This window comes from Lepus europaeus, chromosome 8 (assembly GCF_033115175.1).
Source record: "Lepus europaeus isolate LE1 chromosome 8, mLepTim1.pri, whole genome shotgun sequence".
Taxonomy (NCBI): domain Eukaryota; kingdom Metazoa; phylum Chordata; class Mammalia; order Lagomorpha; family Leporidae; genus Lepus; species Lepus europaeus.
The window spans coordinates 79,341,469-79,366,120 of NC_084834.1; the positions used below are offsets into that span (position 1 = coordinate 79,341,469).

At 37.8% G+C, this 24,652-nt stretch overlaps 1 protein-coding gene across 4 annotated transcripts in view; it reads right to left on the minus strand.

Moving 5' to 3' along the window:
* RAP1GDS1 (Rap1 GTPase-GDP dissociation stimulator 1) overlaps positions 1-24,652 on the minus strand; it is a 177,343-nt gene that overhangs the window by 114,196 nt on the left and 38,495 nt on the right. For all 4 annotated transcript variants that reach the window (XM_062199847.1, XM_062199846.1, XM_062199845.1 and 1 more), the window contains exon 2: positions 21,924-22,031. In XM_062199847.1, coding sequence (XP_062055831.1) covers positions 21,924-22,031 — 108 coding nt within the window. The remainder of the gene's footprint in view (positions 1-21,923; positions 22,032-24,652) is intronic.

Here is a 24,652-nt window from a genome sequence, read left to right on the forward strand (position 1 = left end):
TCCCAGTAAACTAGGTCTTTTTGCTTCTTGCTTGTTAGACTTCTTATTCCATGAAGTATAAGTCTTTTTACTGTAGTGTAAATTTAAAATGTGTTATCTCAGAAACTATAAGAAAAAAATAAATAAATAAATTTAGAAGGAAGAAGGAGTTCAAGGAGAGAGCATGGGAATATCATTATGTTCTTAGACTTATGTCTACAAATTATATTGAATCTGTTAAAATTTAATTAAAATTAAAAAAAAATGAAAAAATTACCATTAACTAGATTATAATGACTTAAGATGTAGATCACTACTAGAAATGTGGATGGCCTTACCTTAGAATAAGAGAATGGTGATACAGTAAAACCCAATAAAAGAACATTCTCAATAAAAGAACTACCTCCATTTTATTATCAAATACCTTAGGATAAAATATGAAATAAACAAAGCTAAAGGGATCTGGCACAGCAGTTTTCTTTGAAGTCCTGAGTTTACTAATGCTTACTGTGAGCGTGCAGGACTATATACTGTTTGTCAAGTATGTCTTTTCCTAATAAGCTTCTAGAAAAATGAGTGAATCAAGGAACCTATTTAAGAAAATAATAGTAACAATAACAACTAATTATGACAGTGAGATCTAACAAACATTTATTCCACTTTTCTAGGAAAATAAACCAAACAACAAAAACGTACATGGGTAGCAGGCATTTGACCAGGTGGCTATGATATTCCTTATGACACCTGCATCCCATATCAAGAATGCCTGGGTTGGAGTCCCAGCTCCACTTCTGGTTCCAGTTTCCTGCTAATATGTACTCTGGGAAGAAGGTGATGGCTCCAATAGTTGTCCCTGCCATCCACTTGGGACACCTATATTGAGGTCTTGGCTCCTGAACATTTGGGAAATGAACTAGTAGGTGGGGGTTCTGTTTCTCTTTCTCTCTCTCTCACCCTCAAATAAGTAAAATATTTTTTAAAAGATATAGCAAAGTAAAAAAGCTGAGGGGTCATTTAAATCAACATACTGTAATCTTGGCCAAGGGGCAGGGGGAACAGATGGATGACTAATATCTTAATAAGAAGTACTGAATAACAGATAAATACCATTGTTACCAGCCATGCAAAATAAAATAATATGATGTAGTCATTAAAAACATAATTTTAAAAGAATAAATGCTCTAAAATACATTTTAAAAAAGGAACCACATTTATATGGCATGATTCATATTTTATAAAATAAAAAAATTAAAATAAAAACAAAAATTTTCCACTTTTTTCAAATACTACAGAAATTGCTTCCATTATTTTATAAGCAAAATGGTTATTCTGAAATTTGTGTTTATCAAAATATATTGCAAGTAACAGAAATTACTATACTGTTCTTCAATGGAGGAATTATCAGTTTACAGATCACATAACTGATAATTCTAGGAGCAATCATCATAAATGGTTTAATGAGGGTTATTCCTCCACTGCTCTGAAATCTTAACCTTCTTTTGTTCTGTATGTTGACACTGTCATTAAACAAGCTAATAGCTCTCTGCTGTGGCCAGGGAGTGCAGTAGAGGATGGCCCAAGTGCTCGGGCCCTGCACCCCATGGGAGACCAGGATAAGCACCTGGCTCCTGCCATCGGATCAGCACGGTGCGCCGGCCGCAGCGCGCTACCGCGGCGGCCATTGGAGGGTGAACCAACGGCAAAAGGAAGACCTTTCTCTCTGTCTCTCTCTCTCTCACTGTCCACTCTGCCTGTCAAAAATAAAAAATAAATAAATAAATAAAAACAAAAACAAAAACAAAAAAAACTAGCTAATTATCACTGTAGATACAATAACTATACCAGCTCTAGGTCTTAGAGACAGAGACCACAAAATCCAAAGCAACACACATTTTTCTCTATGACTCACATGACTAAGAAAGTATAGGCTATGTGCTTTTCACCAGATGAGTGGCAAGTCAAGCACTGTTCTGTTTAGGCCTAAGTTAACTCCTGTGAATGGATCCTGTAATCTAAAGGGTAGAGGTGAGGGTTATCTCACTCAAATCTCATGGCAAGAAGTAGTTAAAAAAAAAAAAAAAAAAGAGATAATAAATTCAGAAATACAAAGCATAAAATCAGCAAAGTGATAATAATGATCTGTAGTGATTTATCTTTGCTTTATATTAAAAACCTCAATGAAAAAGAAGGCAAATCCAAGAAAAACCATATTGGCTTAAGTAAAGTTGAGAACTCTTAAGTTTTGTGGGAGTAAATTACAATTTCCTTTCAAGTAAAATCCCAGAAAGCAGAATTTCAGTCATCAAAAGACGTTCAAGAAAAGGGTTTGAGGGGCCAGTATTACGGCGCCTGTGTTAAGCCTCCACCTGCTATGCCGTCATCCCATATTGGAGCAACAGTTCCAGTCCTGGCTGCTCTACTGCCAATTCAGCACCCTGCTAATGAACCTGGGAAAGCAGCAGCAGATGGCAGAAGTACATGGGCCCCTCTCACCCACACAGGAGACCAGGCTCCTGGCTTTGGCCTAGTCCTGTACTGGCCATTGCAGCCATTTGAAGAGTGAACCAGCTGATGCAAGATCTTTCTGTCTCTCCCTGTCATTCTGCCTTTCAAATAAATAACATAAATTTTAAAAACAGTGGTGGGGTTGGAGAATGAGGAAGCCAAAGAAGATACAACTGACCAAGAACAAATTTGATGTTAATGTCCCCAAGTTTAAAAAAGTGACTCTTTGAGATTCGATGACTGTTCACAGCTCTTGTCTCTTCTGATGAAGAACAGAGGTATTTTTCTTCATACTATTTGTTGAAATCTTTTACTCAGTGTAGAGTTAACTTTATGATCACTAAGTAAACCGAAAGTAGATCTTTGTAAAAATTAAAACAGAGGGAGGAGGAAGAAGGGCTAGAGCTTGGGCAGGAGGGAGGGTATGGTGGGAAATATCACTGAGTTCCTAAATCTGTATATATGAAATAGATGAAACTTGTATAACTTCAATAAAATTTTTAAAAATACAAAAATGATAAAAATCAATAATGTTATATGACTCTTCTGGGTGAAAATTTCAAAATATTAGAGAGAATAAAATATAGGCTGTAAAAACAAGATTTATTGACTGTAAAATATTTTGAGGAAGTTCAGTTTTTTGTTTTGTTTTTTGACAGGCAGAGTGGATAATGAGAGAGAGAGAGAGAGAGAGAGGAAGATCTTCCTTTTTCCGTTGGTTCACCCTCCAATTGCCGCTGCAGCCGGCACATCTTGCTGATCCGAAGCCAGGAGCCAGGTGCTCCCTCCTGGTCTCCCATGAGGGTGCAGGGCCCAAGGACTTGGGCCATCCTCCACTGCCTTCCCGGGCCATAGCAGAGAGCTGGCCTGGAAGAGGGGCAACCAGGATAGAATCCAGAGCCCCAACCGGGACTAGAACCCGGTGTGCCGGCGCCACAAGGCAGAGGATTAGCCTGTTAAGCCATGGCGCTGGCCGGAAGTTCAGTATTTTAAAAAGTGTTTGTATGTGAGAGGTAAGAATGAAGTCCTGTTCTGAGAAATGAATGCAAGAAATATCAAACCAAAGCACTTAAAGAAAACTAATATATAGAACCATGACATGAAACTGTGATGGTCAATGAATATGCCAACATAAGACTTTAAGCAAGAGATAAACGATTATTTTATTTTTGTCTAAAGACATTAAGAAGGTGGCTAATGAGCCAATTGCTAATAATTCTATATAAAAATATCTAGCACTATAACTGAACTGAATCATTCTCAGAAGAGAAAACAATCAAGTAAACATTTTCAAACAGTTTTTCTCAATAAGTTTTGGCTACAAAAACAACAAAATCCATTAACACTAAACTTTAAAAAGGGATGAAGAGGCTGGCCGGCGCCGCAGCTCAATAGGCTAATCCTCCACCTTGCGGTGCCGGCACACAGGGTTCTAGTCTTGGTCGGGGTGCCGGATTCTGTCCCGGTTGTTCCTCTTCCATGCCAGCTCACTGCTATGGCCCGGGGAGTACAGTGGAGAATGACCCAAGTGCTTGGGCTGTGCACCCCATGGGAGACCAGAAGCACCTGGCTCCTGCCTTCGGATCAGAGTGGTGCACTGGCTGCAGCGCGCCTACCGCGGCGGCCATTGGAGGGTGAACCAACGGAGAAGGAAGACCTTTCTCTCTGTCTCTCTCTCTCACTGTCCACTCTGCCTGTCAAAAAAAAAAAGGGGGGGGGGGCGGAGTGAAGAGGCACAACAGCACTGTGGCGTGGCAGGTTAAGCCTCCATCTGCAGTGCTGACATCACATGTGGGTACTGGTTCGAATCCCCGCTGCTCTACTTCCAATCCAGCTCCCTGCTAATGCACCTGGGAGGGCAATAGAGATTGGCCCAAATAATTGAGCCCTTATACTAATGTGGGAGACTTGGATCCTGATCCAACCCTGGCCTCTGTGGCCATCTGGATAGTGAACCAGTGGATGGAAGTGCTGTCTGTCTGTCTGTCTCTCTCTCTCTGTTTTCTGCCTTTCAAATAAATGAAATAAATCTTTAAAACAACCTAACAATAACAAAAAAGGAACATACTTCAGGCTACCACAATCTACCAATAACAAGTAAATATATGTATTGGATTTCATTATCCTTCCAGACTTGCTTGAATCCCCTTTACCATGTCATTTGAGACCCTTAATAAATGTGAGCAAAATGCAGTTATTCCCCAAATTCTACCTCCTCCCTTTCACATTTAGCTATAGTTCTTTGGAGACTTTCTTGAAGTACTCTCAGACAGAAGTGCTTACCTCTCTTCCTCACCTTCTGCCCCAAGATACATGGCTTCTTATATTTTCTTAGCTCAAAATATGAGATGTTTTGTCTTCTGGCTTCATTCAAAAATACTTTTTTTTCTTTCCTACCTCTACCATCTAGTGACATTATCCTTGATCCATAATCATTACTAGCATTCTAATAACCCTCAAGAATACTCTTTTTCTCTCCCCTCTAATTCCTGCCATTTATCCTGAACAGCTCTGAACCCATAAGAAGTCGTTAATAACTTGGCTTTATGTTCCCTGACTTTACTAAATGGCCTAACTTCCATTGCTCTTTTAACAGCCTACCATGAAAATCATACTGAGGGTATTATCATCATCATGTAAAAATGCTCCATGCTTGAAAGCTTAAATTGGAAAACCACTTTCTGATCAGTCTTCTATTCTACCACGTCTTTTATTTCTTCGCTGGTAAACTTTTAATCTCATTGAAATATCTTCTTTCAACAATTTGTTCTCTCCCTATCAGACCTCTCCATAATTTATTTCAACTCTACCCACTTTGAGTAAAATGATCAATGAGTTCAGCAATTCTAAAATTACACCCGTTTTCTAAAACTCTATCTCCTCTTGCTATTCAATCTCAACACTGTATGAATCTAGTCATATATTTCTTTTCCTTGACTTAAATATAGCAGGTTTCTTTCATTTTTTTTTTGGACAGGCAGAGTTAGTGAGAGAGAGAGAGAAACAAAGAGAAAGGTCTTCCTTCTGTTGGTTCACCCCCTCAAATGGCTGCTATGGCCGGCGCCTGCGCTGACCCGAAGCCAGGAGCCAGTGCTTCCTCCTGGTCTCCCATGCAGGTGCAGGGTCCAAGTATTTGGGCCATCCTCCACTTCCTTCCCGGGCCACAGCAGAGAGCTGGCCTGGAAAAGGAGCAACCGGGACACAATCTGGTGCCCCGACTGGGACTAGGACCTGGGGTGCCAGCACCACAGGCGGAGGATTAGCCTAGTGAGCCGTGGCGCCAGCCTTTCTTTCATGATTTGATCTTGATCTCCCTTCCTGATTTTCATCTCTTGACCCTTCCCACATATACCTGTTTGCAAGCCATACCAAGATTCTCAGTTTCTTAGAGGACTAGAGATGTTTCCCAATGCTGTGCTTTTGTACGTGTTACCTCCTTTGCTTCTACTTCAGGCCCCACATTTACCTGGTGCTATGAACTGGATTTGGCTCCTTAACTCATGGAAATTTGAAGTCCCAAAGACATGTTTTGATGCTAATGACAGGATGGAGACTTGATCCAATTCTGGTGTTCAGAGGTGGGGAATTTGGGAAGTGATTAGATTGGATCCAGTTGCTTGGGTGGGGTGCACTGGCTGAGTCATCTTGGCTTAATAAGTACAGAACACATGGACGAGCATGTTCCTTGTCTTTCTGCTTCTTGGTTCACCATGGGATCCTTCCTCTGCACATATTCTGCCATTAGCACCCTCATCAATACTCCAGACCCACGAGTTTCCTGATCTTGGACCTCCAAGATTGAGTGCTGAAATCTTCTTCTTTGGTAAGTAGCTTTAGTTGTAGTAAATAATAAGAAGCTATTGGATATACCTAGAGAAAGTATATTATATTTTTAAAATTCAACATTCATTGGACCTGCTTATCAAAACTCTACCTCCCAACACTAACACTCAACATTGTAATTGTTTCTGAGTTGTTAAAATATATTTGGTTATCAAAGACTTGGGAGTGGATAAGGTCATTCAAGGAATGGCATTTTTTTACAGTTTCTCTTATGTTAGGTAAGATAAAGAGGGCATAAATAATATCCTCAAATTTAATTTCTGGTAAGAGAAAGAGGTTAATAAATTATCACAATTCAATGAGATTCATGCCACCATGGATGTTATGTAAAAGGTATAGTGGGAGGGAATCATAGTTGTGTAAATATGGAAATGTGCACTGATAAGGTAACGTTAGAGCTGAGTTTTTAAGGACAATAAAGCATATTCTAAACAGAAGAGAAAGACACATACAAAGAAGCAATATCTGAAATTATTAACAGTTGAGTTTAGAGGTTGTATTTAATGACAGCATTCTGCCCATTGGGTCACTTTTTGGCTAGCAGCTGAAGGCTACCACTATTGAGAAGTTATAAAAAAACAGATGGTTGGTATTGCCCAAGTTAGAAGAAAAATCAAGTAGGATACAGACAATACATCTATAAAACACCTATTTATCAATCAATGCCCAGGTGACACATCATTCCCTTTGTGAAACTTTGTAAGACTCTTCCAGTTGGTTGTAAGTCAAATTGATCTCTTTGTTTCTAACACAGGTTGTAATCAGCTCACCTACACTGTCTTAAAATGTGTCTATTAGTTTTGAATCTATACCACTAAACTCTCCAGAGCAAAGAACTAAGGCATGGTGGTACCTAATTATGTTAAATACAACTACATATCTTCCCTTAATAGAATTTACAATTGAATAAATGAAAAAAAGGTATTCAAAAATAATGAACATATACTGAAATAAGTTTGGATAGAAAGTTATATAAACTGCTATGGAATACTAAAGATGAAGCAACTGAGTGATGATGTAGTAATTGTAATTACTTCTGATAGAAAAGAAAGAACTGAAAAAAGAGATTGCTTTATATTTTAAAGAATTTTTTCATCACGATCTTTGAATAGTTTCTGTAGAATTACCAATCACTGACTCAGGCAGAGACTAAACTTTTTACTTTGCATTAAGCTAATCAGATCTCAGATTATATTTCTCAAAAGCAAACATATGCAAAAATGTTCTCTAAACTTTTAGAAATCATTGTAGAAAATTACCTTGCCTTTCTATTATCCTTTCTACATATACATATCGGAAAGAAAAAGATGATGAATTCCTCAGTTATTACGAGCCAAATGAAAACATTGCTTACTTCTTTATAACAAAGAGAAAAGATGCCTATCATTCAATACGCAAGCATTTAAAATGAACTCACTTTCCAGAACACTATATGCTAAAACCTAGACTTTGACTCCATATATCTAAAAAACAAAACAATAACAAAACCCAAATGTTACTGCCTTTTGAAACCTCATTTTGAGGTTTGTTTCAGTAAGTATCAAAAAGTAGGTCATGAAAAACCTCAGTAAAATCAGTTATAGATTCTTCTGTGCAAAGCTCTAATGCTAATGGGATTCCTCACAGCAGTTATTCCAACACATAAATACTGTGGCAAACAATCCATTTTGCTACTGCAGTGGAAATGTATATTCCATTTGTGATGATTTACCAATTTGGCAAAGCCATATTACCCAAGTGTTTGGTTAAACATTATTCTGGATGTTCTAGGGTGAGGTTACCATTTAAAACAGTGAATTAAGAGTAAACTAGATTTGCCCGTCATTATTTAGGTGGGCCCCATCCTTATAGTTTAAGTCCTAAATAGAAGAAAAGACTGCTCTTGTTCAAGCAAGAGGGAATTCTGCTAGCTGCCTTTGTGGACTTGAACTGCAACATCAGCTCTTCCCAAGGTCTTCCCACTCTGCAGATCTGGGCTTCCAGCTTCTATAATCTCAGGAACAAACTCCTTAAAAATCTCTCCCTGCACCACTTTCTCTCTGTACCTACCCACCTGTCTACCTACCTACCTATCTACCCACCCACTCACCTCTTATCAGTTCTATTTCTCTTGAAAACCTTGACTAAAAACCACCAGCTCCTAGAAAAGAGAATCATTTAAGCCCTTCCAACAAATATGTCCATGTAAACAGGATGCCGTACCATGTAACACTGCACTATACCTCTGTCACCATAAGACCCCCGACTGAAGAAATAAGGGATACAATAGTTACCTTTAAATGTAGGTGGTTTGGTAGGGAGCAAACATTGGATGTTTATTCAGGGGATAAAAATGGGGCCAATGTGTAGCAGTTGCAAGGAGGAAAATAAGGGATTAAATTTAAAAGTGCTGTTTTAAATCTTAGGTTTATCAAAAAATGAAACAGATCTTATCATAAAAAATGAAGTCCTTCATAAAGACAGGATAATTATTTGCTAAGGATGAGACAGAAAAGGATTAACAACTGGAGATGAGGTTAGTAAGGTATTTACACTGCAAAAATAGATGACAATATCATTAAAATACTGTCCCCGGCCCTGAGGCTAGTGAGTTAACAGGCCTGTAGGTATTAGAGCAGACAATGCTATAAGCTTTGAAAAATCACCTATCTCTTCACTGCTGACCATTATTTAGGACCCATCTTCCTCCTGTCTCTGACTTCCGTCTCATCATTCTCCCCATTCCAATTCCATTATCCCTTACATAAAGGTTAAGAATACAGAAATGAGAGAAAAAAATCTAGAAAAAGCAAGTGCTTTAGGAAAAGATCTTTCTGTATCTGTATAATAAACACATTTTAATTGAACTTTCATAGGTATTTTTTCCAACAATTTTCTTCCTTTTCTTTCTTTACAAGTATAAAGTCTTCTGCCTTTTAAAAAAATACATCTTTATAAAAGTGAAAAGTCTTAAAAATGATATTGTAAATTTTACTTTCCTATTTGATAAACAGTTGCTCTTTTTTTTATTTTTTTATAAGAAATAGTAAAAACAAAATACTCATTTAAAAAAATAGCTACAGACTTCAACAAAATTCCAGACTCTCTTCTTCAAAGGCCTAGCACAATGCTTACATTTATAATCCTCTAGACAGTATAATAGTATCTTATTTATAGATTAGACTAGATAATATTGTGTGAATACTGATATTGTCTTTGATTCATCTTAATCTGCATTCTTTTCAACCCACAAAAAAGTATGTATATTACAATCATATAACTTAAAGTGACAGATCAGTACATCAGCATCTTCTGGAAGCTTAGTAGAAATGCAATTTTTGGACAGCACCCTGAAATTACTGAATCAGAATCTCTGGGTACAAATCCCAGGTATCTGGTTTAACAAGATCTCCAAAGAACTTTATGTTCCCTTAAGTCTGAGAAGGATTGTTCTGGTATGCTGCAATCCAAAAGAAATATGTAAGCCTGGCCATTTGGGGGGTGAGCCAACGGAAGGAGGACCTTTCTCTCTGTCTCTCTCTCTCACTCATTGTCTAACTCTGCCTGTCCAAAAAAAAAAAAAAAAAAAAAAAAGAAAGAAAGAAAAAGAAATATGTAAGCCAAATATATAACTTTAAATTTTTTAGCAGGCATATTTTTAAAAGGTAAAAGCAGCAGCACTGTGGTTCATCTAGTCAAGCCGCTGCCTGCAATGCGAACATCTCATTTGAGTGTCAGTTCAAGCTCCAACTGCTCCACTTTCCATCCAGCTCCCGGTAATGTGCCTATGAAGGGAGAGGTAGATGGCCCAAGTGCTTGTGCCCCTGCACCCACATGGGAGACCTGGATAGAGTTCCAGTCTCCTGTCATTGGTCTGTTCCAGTCTTAGCCATTGTGACCATTTAGAGAGTGAACCAGACGATGAAAGTTTGATCTCTTTCTCTGTCTGTAACTCTCTGATCTCCCTCTCTGTTACTCTCCCTCTCTATAACTCTACCTTTTGAAAAAAAAAAAAAATGTAAATTTTTTAAAAAGAGAAAGCAAAAAGAAACAGATGACATTAAGTTTAATAGATATTTCCTTTACACAAAATATCATTTAACATGTAATCAATATAAAAATTAAGTCATTTTATATTCTTGCTTTTTAATACAAAGTCTTTAAAATTATAGCTCACCTCAATCTCAATTAACCACCTTTCAAGTGTTCAAATACATAAGTGGCTTAGTGGCTAACTGAATTGGACAGCACAGATCAGGAACCGAAGTATTCAGAGTGGTCCAGTAACCAAAAGCATCAGCATGCATTTTATTAGAGTACAATACAGTATAAATTAGCTTGTTCTTGTTTCTTTAAGCTTTAACTATTTGATTTTATATATTTGAGAGGGAGAGCAAGGGCAAGACAGTGAGAGATATCAAGATCATCCACCCACTGGTCCATTCCCCAAATGCCAACAACAGCTGGGGCTGCACCAGGCCTAAACCAGGATCTGGGACTCCATGGGATGTTCCCTTGTGGATGGCAGAGACCCAGTGACTTGAGCCATTACCTGCTGCCTCCCAGGGTGATCATTAAGCTGGATTGGAAGTGCAGCAGACTTGAACCTAGGCACCCCAACATGTGGTATGGGTATCCCAAATTGTGTCTTAACTACTGTACCACAACACCAGCCCTAAGTTTATTCTGTTTTATACCAAGTAACTGCTTCTAATGTCTTAAAACATTTAAAAATTCAATCAAAAGCAAAAGAGTTGAAACTTCTACTGTTACATTATGTATCATTCTTTTATGATTATTTTCTTTTATTTGACATATTTATTTTAGTTGCAGGTCAATAAACAGATGTTCTCCCAGCAGACGCTGAAATATCTCTATCATGGCATTTATTACAATAAATTATAATCTTACATTTCTATACAAGTCATTACCACTAAATAATGAACTCCTACCATTACTGAGAGATAGAACAATGTTTGGCATACCCTAAGTAAAGAGTAAGTATAGAATAAGTGAATAAATTAAAACTGAAGATGGGGAGATGTGTAGTCCAAATTTTCACCTCCTCAAAGTGAATGATTCTACAAAATGTTCCAAATATAACTGAAACTAGACATTTGACATTTAATCACAGTAACATGACATATCACAACAGTATGAACTCAATTGTATCTGAACACATTTAGTAAATGGACTTCTTTTTATTCTAGGCATGAATAATTGATATGCAAGTTGATAACACTTCACATAGTATTCTCAACTGCTGCCCCACCAGTTCACAGAATTAGGAATCAGGAAAAAAATAAACTTTCTTTCTAACCAAGTGTTAAATTTCTTACATCTCAAAGGAATTGTGCATTATATTGTTTTTTAAGAGGGTAATACAATAGCTCTAGTTTACAAGCAAATGTACCCGAAAAGCCCAATACAACTACACTTTCATTTCAACTAGTCAGAATTCAGAAAGTGGAAAAATGGAAATAAAAATATAAAAGGATAAGTGTTGTATCACAGTAGGTAAAGCAGCTGGCTTGAGAACCTCACATGCCACAAAGAAGTCAAGGTTTGAGTCCTGGCTACTCTGCCTCTGTTTCAGATCCATGCTAATGCACCTGGGAAACAGAGGATGACAGCTCAAAGACCTGAGTTCCTGCCACTCATGTGGGAGATGCTGATAGGGTTCCTGGCTCCTAGCTTCATCCTAGCATAGCATTTGGAGAGTGAACCAACAAACAAGATCTCTCTCTCTCTCTACCTTTCAAATAACTAACTAAATATCCACATAGGCTTCAAATGGATCTCCACCAATAACAAGTTACACCGAGAAAATATTTAATTTCAACAATGAAAAAGGTAAAACACATTTGAATATTTTTAAAAAAATTGTTGGAAAGAATACAAACCAAACTACTTAACCTTAACCTCTCTCTCTCTCTCTCTCTCTCTCTCACTCTCACACACTCACACACACACACATACACCCCAACACAGAAAAAAAGGAAAACATAATCTACGCTCTTATATTGGCAGATAAAATATGAAGATGTTTTGAAATTCTTCTCAAATTAGTTTATGGCATATCAAAATTCCAAATGGATTTTTCAGGATTTGTGGTAACTAAAAATTCTCTGATATAAAAAAAATCCATAATAATTAAAAAAAAAAACTTCTTTTAATTATACAATTTATAATGGGGAGTCAGCTGTTTGGCACAATAGTTAAGATACCACTTGGGATGTCCACACGTTCCCATGTCAGAGTGCCTGGCACTGAGTCCCAGCTCATCTGCTCAGATCCTGCTTCCTGCTAACATATAACTAGCTGGGTTCCTGGGAGACTTGCCTGGCTTTGACCTGGCCTAGACCCAGCCCCGTCTGTTACAGGCATTTGTAAGTCAGTGAATGGGACATTTCTACCCAATCCTCTCTCTGCTTTCAAATAAAAAATAAATATTTAAAAAGGAGAACTAGAGGCCAGGCTGTGGTACAGCTGGTGATGCACAACCTGCAGGGCCAGCATCCCATATGGAGTCCTGGCTGCTCCACTTCTGATCCAGTCCCCTGCTAAAGTATCTGGGAAAGCAGCAGAGAATCGCATAAGTACTTGGGTTTCTGCACCCACATGGGAGACTCAGAAGTTGTTCCTGGCTCCTGGCTCCTGGCTTCAGATTGGCCCAGCTCTGGCCATTGAAGAGTGATCCTGTGGGTGGAAGACCTCTCTCTGTCTCATCCTATCTCTGTAAAAAATAAATCTTAAAAAAAAAAAAAAAAAGAACTAGAATGGTAACAACACAATAATATACAAACAGATTAATGGGACAGAATAAAACTCAGACCCTGATGCAATTATACTAGGTGGTTAATATACAATAAAATCAGTACCACCAATCAATAAAGGATAATTAAACAACAAATGGCATGGGAAAATTGTCCAGAAAAAAACACAGACCAATGTTATGGCATAGCATGTTAAGCCAAGGCCTGCTGTGCTGGGATGCCAAGTCCCAGCTGCTCCACCTCTGATCCAGCTCCCTACTAATGTGCCTGTAAAAGCAACGGAAAATGGCCCAATTGTTTGGGCCTCTGCACCCATGTGGGAGACCGGGATGAAGTCCCTGGCTCCTGTCTGTGGTGTGGCCTGGCCCAGCCCTGGCTGTTGCAGCCAACTAGGGAGTGAACTAGCAGATAGAAGATTGTGCTGTTTGTAACTTTGCCTTTTAAATCACTCAATAAATCTTAAAAAAAAAAAAAAAGTGAAATTAGATCTTCATCTAAAATATATATCAAAAAGATATTTTTAACATAATACATATAAATTAATTTTGATAAAAAATATATACTTTACAAAGCAGCTTTTAAAGGAAAAATGATTCAATAGATTTTATTACTTCTCAAAATGTCTCATTGGTAAATTCCTCAGTCCACATAATGATGAAACTTTATAACACCAAATGTGTACTCAGGAAAGCTGAAATGTAATACTTAAAAGTGAAAGTGTTTATAAACTATGCAAGAAAGCATTCTAGAGGTAATACAACCTCTTGGACTTGACTCACAGCGCAAACACTGAAAAAGGTAATCTATTCAACAACAATAACAAAGAAACAACCAATCAAACTGAAAAATGGGCAAAGGACTTTAATAGACAGTTCTCTAAAGAAGAAATACAAGTGGCCAACAAATATATGAAAAAATGTCCAATACTACTAACCATCAGGGAAATGCAAATGAAATGCACAATAAGATATGACCTCACCAGTCAGCATGGCTACAGTCCAAAACACAGAGAGTAACAAATACTGGCTAGGCTGTGGAGAAAGGGGAACATTGGCAGGAATGTAAATTAGTGTAGCCACTGTGGAAAACAATGCAGAGATTTCTTTAAAAACTAGAAACAGTCTTTCCATATGAGGTGGCAATCTCACTACAGGATATATTTCCAAAAGACTTGAATACAATGTATCAAACAGATGTCACCATGTTTATAGCAGCACTGTTCACAATAGCCAAAATTTGGAATTAACCAAGGTGTCAGTCATCAGATGAATGGATAAAGAAAATGTAATATATATGCACAGTGGAACACTATTCAGCTATAAAAAAAAAAAATGGAATTCTACAATTTGAAGCAAAATGGACTCAACTGGTGGCCATCATGTTGAGTGAAATAATAAGCCAGACCCAGAAGACAAATACCACATATTTTCCTTTATATGTGGGAGCCAAATTTTAAAAAAGAAGGAATGAGAGAGAGAAATGTCTGTGTGTATCAGTGTTGCTGCAAATACAGTTTTGTAAAACTTTGTTTTAAATATTTGTGAAACTAATGGTTAAGGAAGTTATACTTCTACAGTTCTAATGATCTGTTATTACTTTAAAATTTACTATTTATGGGTGAAATGGTCATTTTTCCATTAAATTATTGCTTATAGCTATTGTCTATATTCCTACCAAACCAGCTTTCTGCCTTTTACTTGTAAACTTCTTATTCAAGTGAAATATTAAGTCTTTTTACTGTAATGTAAATTTAAAGTGTGTTAGCTCAAAAACAAAAAGAAAGGGAAAAGGAAGAAGGGTGGGAGGGTGAGAGAGAAGGGAGAGGGAGGGAGGAAGGGAATATTATGGTTTCAGGATGGTATCTACAAACCATACTGAATCTGCTAAAGTAATTAAAAATAAAGATTTTTAATCAACAGTTGCTATATATAAAAAAAGAAAGAAAAAATACATTCTCATATGTAAAATAAAAAAGTTCCAATAACAATGTTTATATAGCATAAAAAATAAGATTAGAGGTGGGCCCTTTTTGGTCAGTGAGTAAAGTCACCCTAATGACTGGATTAATGGTGTCATGGGTTAGGCTTAGAATGGTGCCATCCATTATGTGAGGATCCTGTAACAAGGCATCATCAGTGAGGTACAGCACATCAGCCCACTTCAAACCTGCTAGTGCCCTCATTCTGGACTTGTGAGGGCCAGAGTTATTGTGCAGCAGGGAAAGCAGCCACCTCCAATGCCAGCATCTCATATGGACACCAGTTCAAGTCCTGTCTGCTCTACTGGGGATCCAGCTCCCTGTTAATAGCCTGGGAAAAGCAGCAGAAGATCCCAAAGTGCTTGGGCCTCCGTCACCTACATGGAAGACCTGGAAGAAGCTCCTGGCTGCTAGCTTCAGCCTGGCCCAGCTCTGTTATTGTGGCCATCTGGGGAGTAAACCAGCAGTTGGAAGACATTCTATTTCTATTTCTCTCTCTCTCTCTCTTTCAAACAAATAAACAAATATTTCAAATAAAGAAAGAAAACAACGTTCTATTATTTATAAATTACCCATCCTGTCATATTGCTACAGGAGCACAAACAGACCGACACATTAGTTTAGTATTTATAGTAGTCTCCTCTTTTTCCCAGGGTATATGTTACAAGATCCACAGAGGATGCCTGAAACTGCAGACAATATCAAATTCCAAATATATTATGTTTTTTTTCCAACTCACACATACCTATAACAATGTTTAATTTATAAATCAGGTGTAGTAAAAGAATAAAAATACCGGGGACAGCACTGTGGCACAGTGGGATGACACCCTGGCCTGAAGCGCCGGCATCCCATATGGGCGCTGGTTCGAGACCCGGCTGCTCCACTTCCAATCCAGCTCTCTGCTATGGCCTGGGAAAGCAGTAGAAGATGGCCTAAGTCCTTGGGCCCCTGCACAAACATGGGAGACCAGGAGGAAGCTCCTGGCTCCTGGCTTCTGATTGGCGCAGCTCCAGCCATTGCGGTCAATTGGGGAGTGACCCAGCAGATGGGAAGACCCCCATCCTCCCCACCCTGTAACTCTCACTTTCAAAAAAAAAAAAAAAAGAGAGAATAATAATACCAACTAATAATAAAACAGATCAATTATAACTGTAATACAAGATATTGAATGTGGTGTCTCTCCAAATATCTTTCTGTTCTGTACTCCCTCTTTTGGTGACGCTGTAATATGATACAAGGCCTATATGAGATGAGCTAAAGTTCAATTTGCTTTCTGACACAACATGTTGCTATCAATCAGAACGTAGTTTCTGTTCATGCCTTCCACCCTCAAATGTAATGCCTTTTCCATCTTAAATAAGCAATTATCATATAAGTTTTATAAGTTGAAGCACAACAACAAACTAGCAAGGATTTTCTTTTTCTTCTTCACAATTTCATGGATGGATTCATTCTTGCCAAATATTTTAAGTCAATAATTTTCACCCTTTCGCTTAAAGGAAGCACCCTCTAGCTTCTCATTGGCATATTCAAATTTTGGCCAACATCACAATTCTAGCATGTTAGGGCCATTACCAAGCAAAATAAGGATTACTGGAACACAAGTACTATGACACCACAACAGTTGATTTGATACCTGAGATGGTTACTAAATTAACAGGTGGTTGGGATACACAGTATGGATATTCTGTACAAAGGGATGATTCACATCCTGGGAAAATGATGAGAGATTTCACTGTGCTTTGCAGAACGATGTGCAACTTAAAAAACAAACTGTTTATATCTAGGATTCTCCATTTAATATCTTTAATCATAATTAACAAGGGTTAACTGAAATTATGGCTAATGGAGAGACTGTTATATATGAGAAACCATTTTATTTCAATCAAATATTCTATCCATTGCTACCTACAGATGCAGAGTTACATGGTACAATAATAAAAATGAATGTTAGGAAGGTAACAGCAACACAAATCCATCATTTCTTCTCCCAAAAAGCTTAAAGTATAATCCTTAGTGATGGTAGGTCAGCACTGTAACTATAAATATTTAGGACAGAAAATATTTTTCAGTATATATTTGTCCTACAGTTTCATTTCAAATCACATCTCTCTTACACATTTAATCTGTTATGAACTCTCAGTCTGTTTTGTGCTGCTGTGACAGAATACCTGAGATTGGGTAATTTATAAAGAACAGAAATTTATCTCTCAGAGTTCCAGAGGCTGGGAAGAACAATGTCATGGAGCTTTCTTCTGGTTAGGGCCTTCTTCTGCCTCAATGCATGACAGATGGTGGAAGAGAAAAAAAGAGAAGGGGGCAAACTCCCTATGATTACAACATCCATCCGATCATGAAAGAGGAACCCTCATGACTTAGCCACCTTGTAGAGGTCTCAGCTCAATATTGTTGCATTGGAGGTTAAGTTTCCTTAATGCTGGAGGACAAAGTCAACCATAGAAGGAATTTAAGAAGCTTCTCAAATTTGGCAAATTATGATGCAAAAATGGTAACATTCAATAGCTAATGTTATCAATTCTATATCCTGTGTTATCTGCTAAGTTTTCAAACACTAATTACAAATAGCAATGGAGAGTTATCTCCTTCTGGAGATTGCAAATAATGAGAATTTTTTTGACTCTTATGAAGTATAATGTTTTGAAGAAAATCAGACAGCAAACAGCATGAACCAGCACAGTCATATCTACCTTCTGTTATGTAACCTCATGGCTTGTGAGGGTTTCAAGACGATCTTTCTCATTCTCCCAATCAGCTTCAAGCCTTTTTCCATGTTGCCTTTCAACAAATTCCTATCCTCTCCTTTCTGCTATACAGATTTAAGCACACAGATCATAATTCAGCCCCTACACACTGTCTCACCCTTAGAATCTAACCCCAGAACAATGAATTTAAATTTCCTTTTAAAATGTCTTCACCCTACACTGAACAACCTAATCATTATTATGAAATAATAAACTAAAATAATACATTTTCATTTCTAAAAAACATAAGCAATATTCTATGCTCAGTGATTAGTTTTACTATAGCTACTGAGGTGGGGACTAATAAATTTCAAAACCCCTTATTTAAGAAGTAATTAACTTTGCTACTTGCAGTAAAATCTATTTAGATTCAAGAGGGTGGGGAATGTCTGACTCATTAGCTGTATAAGGCCCGTGAAATCATTTGGTGTGGTCCTGACAGTTACCACAGGTGGTATCTGAAATTCAGTAAGTAAATAGCCCACTGATTTTTTAAGTTGATAATTTTATATGGCCTGCAAGTGATGTTATAAATATACAAACAGCCCTTAGCAGAAAAAAAAAAGAAAACGTTCCCCAGTCCAGCATTAAAAGCTAAGTATTAGCAGTTGGTGTATGTAATTAGGTATGCCTAGCATTGTAGCCAAGTATGGAACCCTGAATCAATACAACAAATAAAATACAAACCAAGAAATAGGAAATAAACAGATTAGTCATGTGAACTAGATATTAAACACTTTCTTCTTCAAAGACAAGTTAAGCTGTGTTTGTCTCATAGAGTTGTTCTACACAAAATAATCATATAATTCTTGTATGAAATCAGAATTTCTACTAGGCAAGTAACAAAGCAAATTTTAAATTACAAAGGAAAATATGACAGCAAGGCAGAAGAAGAGAGTCTCATTCTTCAGGAAGAGTTTAAAGTTGCTGGAGAATATTGCTGTGTTATTTTGTGATTCTCCCCTCAATGTGATCTGTTCCCCATGTTTTAGCATGGAATAAAATTAATAGAACTTTTATTATGACAAAAATGGTAATTTGGTTGTCTTAGCTTTTAATTTTTGCAATTAGTTTATCCTGGAAGGTGATGCAGATGTCCTGCTCTCTAAAGGCAATTCTTGTCTTAATGTTGAGGGATGAAAAGAAGTAGCTTATTGTTTTAATTTTTCAAACAAACATGAAGTAGTGTAGCTATACTGTAATTCAACAAGCATTTACTGAGAATCATCTAAATATAATCTGAATTAAGAAACCAGAATAAACAGAAGCTGATTTCTTGGCTGGTAGCCTTCATATATTTACTAAAAACATTTTTAAAACTGAGATCTGAAGTATTTATGTGAGTAAATGAATGTCTCTCATTCAGATCTGAGATTTATAAAAATATCTTACTTAAACAAAATGTTTTCTATAAAATCTACTATGTATTCAAATCTTGTAACTCTCATCTCTCTCCTTTTTTCTTTTTTTGTAAGATGGATGTATTCATTTGAAAGTTAGATTTACAGAGAGAGAGGGAGAGAGAGACAGATGTCTTCGACCTGCTGGTTCACTCCTCAAATGGCCACAACAACCACGGCTGGGCCAGGCAGAAACCAGGAGCCAGGAGCTTCTTCTGAGTCTCCCATTTGGGCCATCCTCCTCTGCTTTCCCAGGTGCATTAGCAGGGAGCTGACTCAGAAGTAGAGCAGCCGGACTTGAACCAGCACCTAAATGGATAGGTTCTGCAAGCAGTGGTTTATCCTGAGGGGCCACATAGCCAATCACACTCTAATCTTTTAAAATTGACAGACACTGAATTTAATGTTAAAGAAAGGGAAGAGGGAACCATTCTAGTCACACATCAAAGTAAAACTTTCATAATTTGATCATTTACAATGCACAATTCAAATGTACTAAATTCACACAGTACAGATTTTTCAAAAGCATATTTCCTTTCAGAAATATCCTTTCCAGGGCCGGCGCGGTGATGCAGTGTGTTAATCCTCCGCCTGTGGCACCGGAATGCCATATGCACACCAGTTCTAGTCCCAGATGCCTCTCTTCTGATCCAGCTCTCTACTATGGCCTAGGAAAACAGTAGAACATGGCCCAAGTCCTTGGGCCCCTGCACCCACGTGGGAGACCGAGACCGGAAGAAACTCCTGGCTCCTGACTTCAGATTGGCACAGCTTCAGCCATTGTGGCCATTTGCAGAGTGAACCAACGGACAGAAGACTTCTCTCTGTCTCTTCCTCTCACTGTCTATAACTTTAACTCAAAAAAAAAAAAAAAAAAAAAAAAGAAATATCCTTTCCAAGGACAAGTGAGACTATCGTACAACAAAAATTTTATTTTTTATTTCTTTATTTTTTTGACAGGCAGAGTGGACAGTGAGAGTGAGAGTGAGAGAGAGAGAAAGGTCTTCCTTTTGCCGTTGGTTCACCCTCCAACGGCCGCCGCGGCCGGCGTGCTGCGGCCAGCGCACCGCACTGATCCGATGGTAGGAGCCAGGTGCTTCTCCTGGTCTCCCATGGGGTGCAGGGCCCAAGCACTTGGGCCATCCTCCACTGCACTCCTGGGCCACAGCAGAGAGCTGGCCTGGAAGAGGGGCAACCGGGACAGGATCGGTGCCCCGACCGGGACTAGAACCCGGTGTGCCGGCGCCGCAAGGCGGAGGATTAGCCTAGTGAGCCGCGGCGCCAGCCCGTACAACAAAATTTTAAGTTCACATTTCCATTATACATATTGTCATGTTGTATTTGTAAAAAATGGAGAACTCTTTTTTTGACCAGGTGCAATTCTGGTGCAAATAGTGAGGTTTTTTTTGTAAAACAACTGACACCAAGGAAGAATTATGAAATTAAAAGTTCTCCATCAAAAAAAAAAAAAAAAGCATGTACAGACTCATTTAAGTTAAATGTTGTCATAAGAAGACAGGAGTGTCAGTGGGTCAATCTACTTAGGCAAGTAAGAATGAAGAAAATAAACATTACAGAAAATTATATATATATATATATATATATATATATATATGTTACTTTTTATGGTCTAAAACCAGATATTTTTAAATTATATTATCAAGTCTACGCTCAAGGGGAAAAAAGGTTTATTTGCCTTTTTACTAATAAATATTCAGAACTATTTTAAAGAAAAAGCAAAAGCTTAAGATCATATTAACATCTAGCTTCTTGGAATAACCATGTTGTGAACTAACAGTTTGATTCCAAACTCTTACTTCAGGCACATCAATGCAAATAATCTTACCCAATCTGTTTTCTCATCCTTTAAACTGTGATAATAAACCTACCTCATGTAGTAAGGAAAAGACTGGAAAATAAATATAGTCTGTGGCCCAATGTTAAGCATACAATAGGTGCTCTAATGATAGACACAAGTATAGCACAAACAGAATTAAGGCAACAAATGAAAATCACTCTATATCTATGCATTCACTGTCATACAGAAATTAGTGAATGGAAATATGACAAATCAAATGCAATAATACCATGTGTTAGTTAATGAACAATTACACAATTTCTATTTCTAGTATTTACCACACACCAAAGTCTTGTCTCAATTTCAGGGGATTTTTAGTTGACTATTGATGGTTTTTCCAAGTTAATCTACATATACACACATAATTTTAAAGTAAAATTACTTTAAATAGCGACCATAAGATCTCATGTGAAAAAATGTCAAGTGTTTTAGGTTATCTTCTCTGTTTCTCCTCTCTCTCCCCCCCACTCAACCCACAAATAAGCAGTCTTTTCTAAAGCACAAATGTAGGTGTTCAGAAAAAAACAACTATAATGTTGTCTGTTAGGAAGGAAATAATGGCCTCTTTCTGAGGCTGGTATTAATGTCATCACCACCAATCAATTCCTCCTTTCTTTGCTTATCAACTTGGCTTTGAGTTTATTTTGAGGGTGGGAGGTTGAGTGGGAGGGTAGAAAATGTAACACAACCTCAGCACTCAGGGACAGGACTCAAAAACATTCAAGTTACGTCAATGCAAGTTATTTGTTCAACTATATATTCAACTATATATTCTGAATGACTGCTGATTCGATTTTTTTTTTTTTGCTCTGCATTTGAGAAAAACATAATGAAACTTACTATTTTGAGCCAGGGCTTGAAGCAGACAATCCAAGCATCCTTCTAAACTATCCTCAGTCTTGTCAACAGCTGTTATCTTCAGCTTCTTTAAGGTATCACTGAGATTATCTGTTTAAATAAAAACGAAAAATCAGAAACTCAACCAACCTTATCACCATCATATTTCACATGGTAAAAGGATAAACAGTTAACATTAATATGCAAAAGGTTTCCACTATAGTAAATTGCCCTCTATCTACATTCCAAAATGGCACTGCACTGAACTATTACAAATTTTTAAATAAAGCTTTGTCCATTTAAATCAAGTATGAAGTATTTACTCTGTATGTGTGAGACATAAGGAAATATTCCATAGATAACCACAGAATATCTTTTTCGGTTTTCTTATACTTTATTGCGCTTCAAAAAAAAAAAAAAAATCAGCTACCAGCTATGGTTGAGAAAAACTAAATGTCCAAATACTTCATTTTGTTATTCTCTTGTATTTTAAATATATAAAATGAAAGCGAAATTTTGGAAAAGTTTCAAAATAATATGACTTCAAAAAATATAAAGTGTGGGGGCCATTATTAAGGCACAGTGGGTTAAGCCACCACTTGTGACACTTACATCCCATGTTGGAGTGCCTTTTCAAATCTGGTTACTCTGCTTCCAATCCAGCTCCATGCTAATGTGCCTCGGAAGGCAGTGGAAGATAGCCCAAATACTTGGGCCCCTGTAACACATGTGAGAAATCCAGATGGAGTTCCTGGCCTACCCTTGGTTGTTACAGCTATTTGGGGTGTGAACCTGCAGATGGAAGATCTCTCTGTGTCTCTCCCTCTGTCACTCTGCCTTTCAAATTATAAGAAAATAAATTTCAGGGCTAGCACTGTGGCAGAGCAGGTTAAATCACAGCAAGTACCAGCATCCCATATGGGCACTGGTTCAAGTCCTGGCTGCTCCACTTTTGATACAGTTCCCTGCTAATGCATCTGGGAAAGCAGTGGAAGATGGTCCAAGTGTTTGGGCCCCTGTCACCCATGTGGGAGACCTGGATGATGCTCCTGGCTCCTAGGTTTGGACTGGCCCAGTCCTAACTGTTGCAGCCATTTGGGAGTGAACCAGTGGAGGAGATCTCTATATAAATAAACAAACAAATCTCTATTTTAAAAAAGTGATTACTACAAAGTCTACCTTAACACTTTCATTTGAAAAACACTTCACATCAAAGAGCTACTTTAAGCTGAAACACGTATTTTGCCTATGTCCTCCTCCTAAATCATACGTGGATTTCTCTAGACCACAGATTCTTAAAAAACCTCATTACAGTAGGAAAACATATTGAGGAGCCCAAAGAGCTTATCTTTATATTTCTATTGATGTTTAACTTATTTAGATATTAAAAACTAAGATTTAAAAAACACATCAATTCATTTGAAAGTAAAATTATTAACCTTTTATATGTTAAAAAAACTAGCATTTTAAATGAAAATAACTATATTTACAAAATAAAAAAATTAGCAAGAGTGGCTAATTATTATTACAAATCTCTATAACATGGCTTAAAAGAAAATAACCTCATTCTAATATCTGCTTCTGAATTCAGTATTTTGTGATGTATTATTGTGGTTGAGTAAGTGAAAAAAATTCAGCCTCCCATATACATACAGGTAGAAAATGGAAGTCTTTTTAATTATTATGTTGGATTCTTGTGAATATTCTTTAATAGTATACTAAAATTTCCTACAGGTTAGCTGCCATGTGAGCTTTGAAAAAATATCAATGAACATTCCAACTGCTATATTAAAATCCATTGATTTCTTGTGCTTTGGAGCCCTTAGGCATACAAAACATCAACATGTATTGATCATTTAAGAAATATTACGTCAGGGGCAGGTACTGTGATACAGCAGCTTACACCACAGTTTAGGATGCCCACATTCCATTTTGGAGCACCAAAGATCAAGTCCCACCTTCCCTTCTGATCCAGGTTCCTACTAATACACCTGGGGAGGCAACAGATGATGGCTGGGGTTCCTGCCACCTAAGTGGGAGACCTGGAAAGAGTTCTTGGCTCCTGGTTTGGGCATGGTACAACAAAGGAAACTGAGGGAATTTGAGGAGTGAACCAGTAGGTGGAAAATCAATCTTTGCCTCTCCCTCTCTTGCTGCCTTTCAAATCAATCAATCAATCAATCAATAAAACTTTTTAAAAAGTATTAGGTCAGTAAGTTATGCTTGTCTTTCAATTGTTGACACATTTCATCACACTATTTCAAAGTAATACATTTGTTAATATCACTAATCTTATTTTTTTATTTTATTTTATTTTTTATTTTTTTTGACAGGCAGAGTGGACAGTGAGAGAGAGAGAGACAAAGAGAAAGGTCTTCCTTTTGCCGTTGGCTCACCCTCCAATGGCCGCCGCGGTAGCGCGCTGCGGCCGGCGCACCGCGCTGTTCCGATGGCAGGAGCCAGGTGCTTCTCCTGGTCTCCCATGGGGTGCAGGGCCCAAGCACTTGGGCCATCCTCCACTGCACTCCTGGGCCACAGCAGAGAGCTGGCCTGGAAGAGGGGCAACCGGGACAGGATCGGTGCCCCGACCAGGACTAGAACCCGGTGTGCCGGCGCCGCAAGACGGAGGATTAGCCTAGTGAGCCGCGGCGCCGGCCACTAATCTTATTTTAAAATGAGTGTTTTAAGTATTGGGAAGCTGTCAAGTTCAAGGAGGTCTAAGTTTTGTAAAA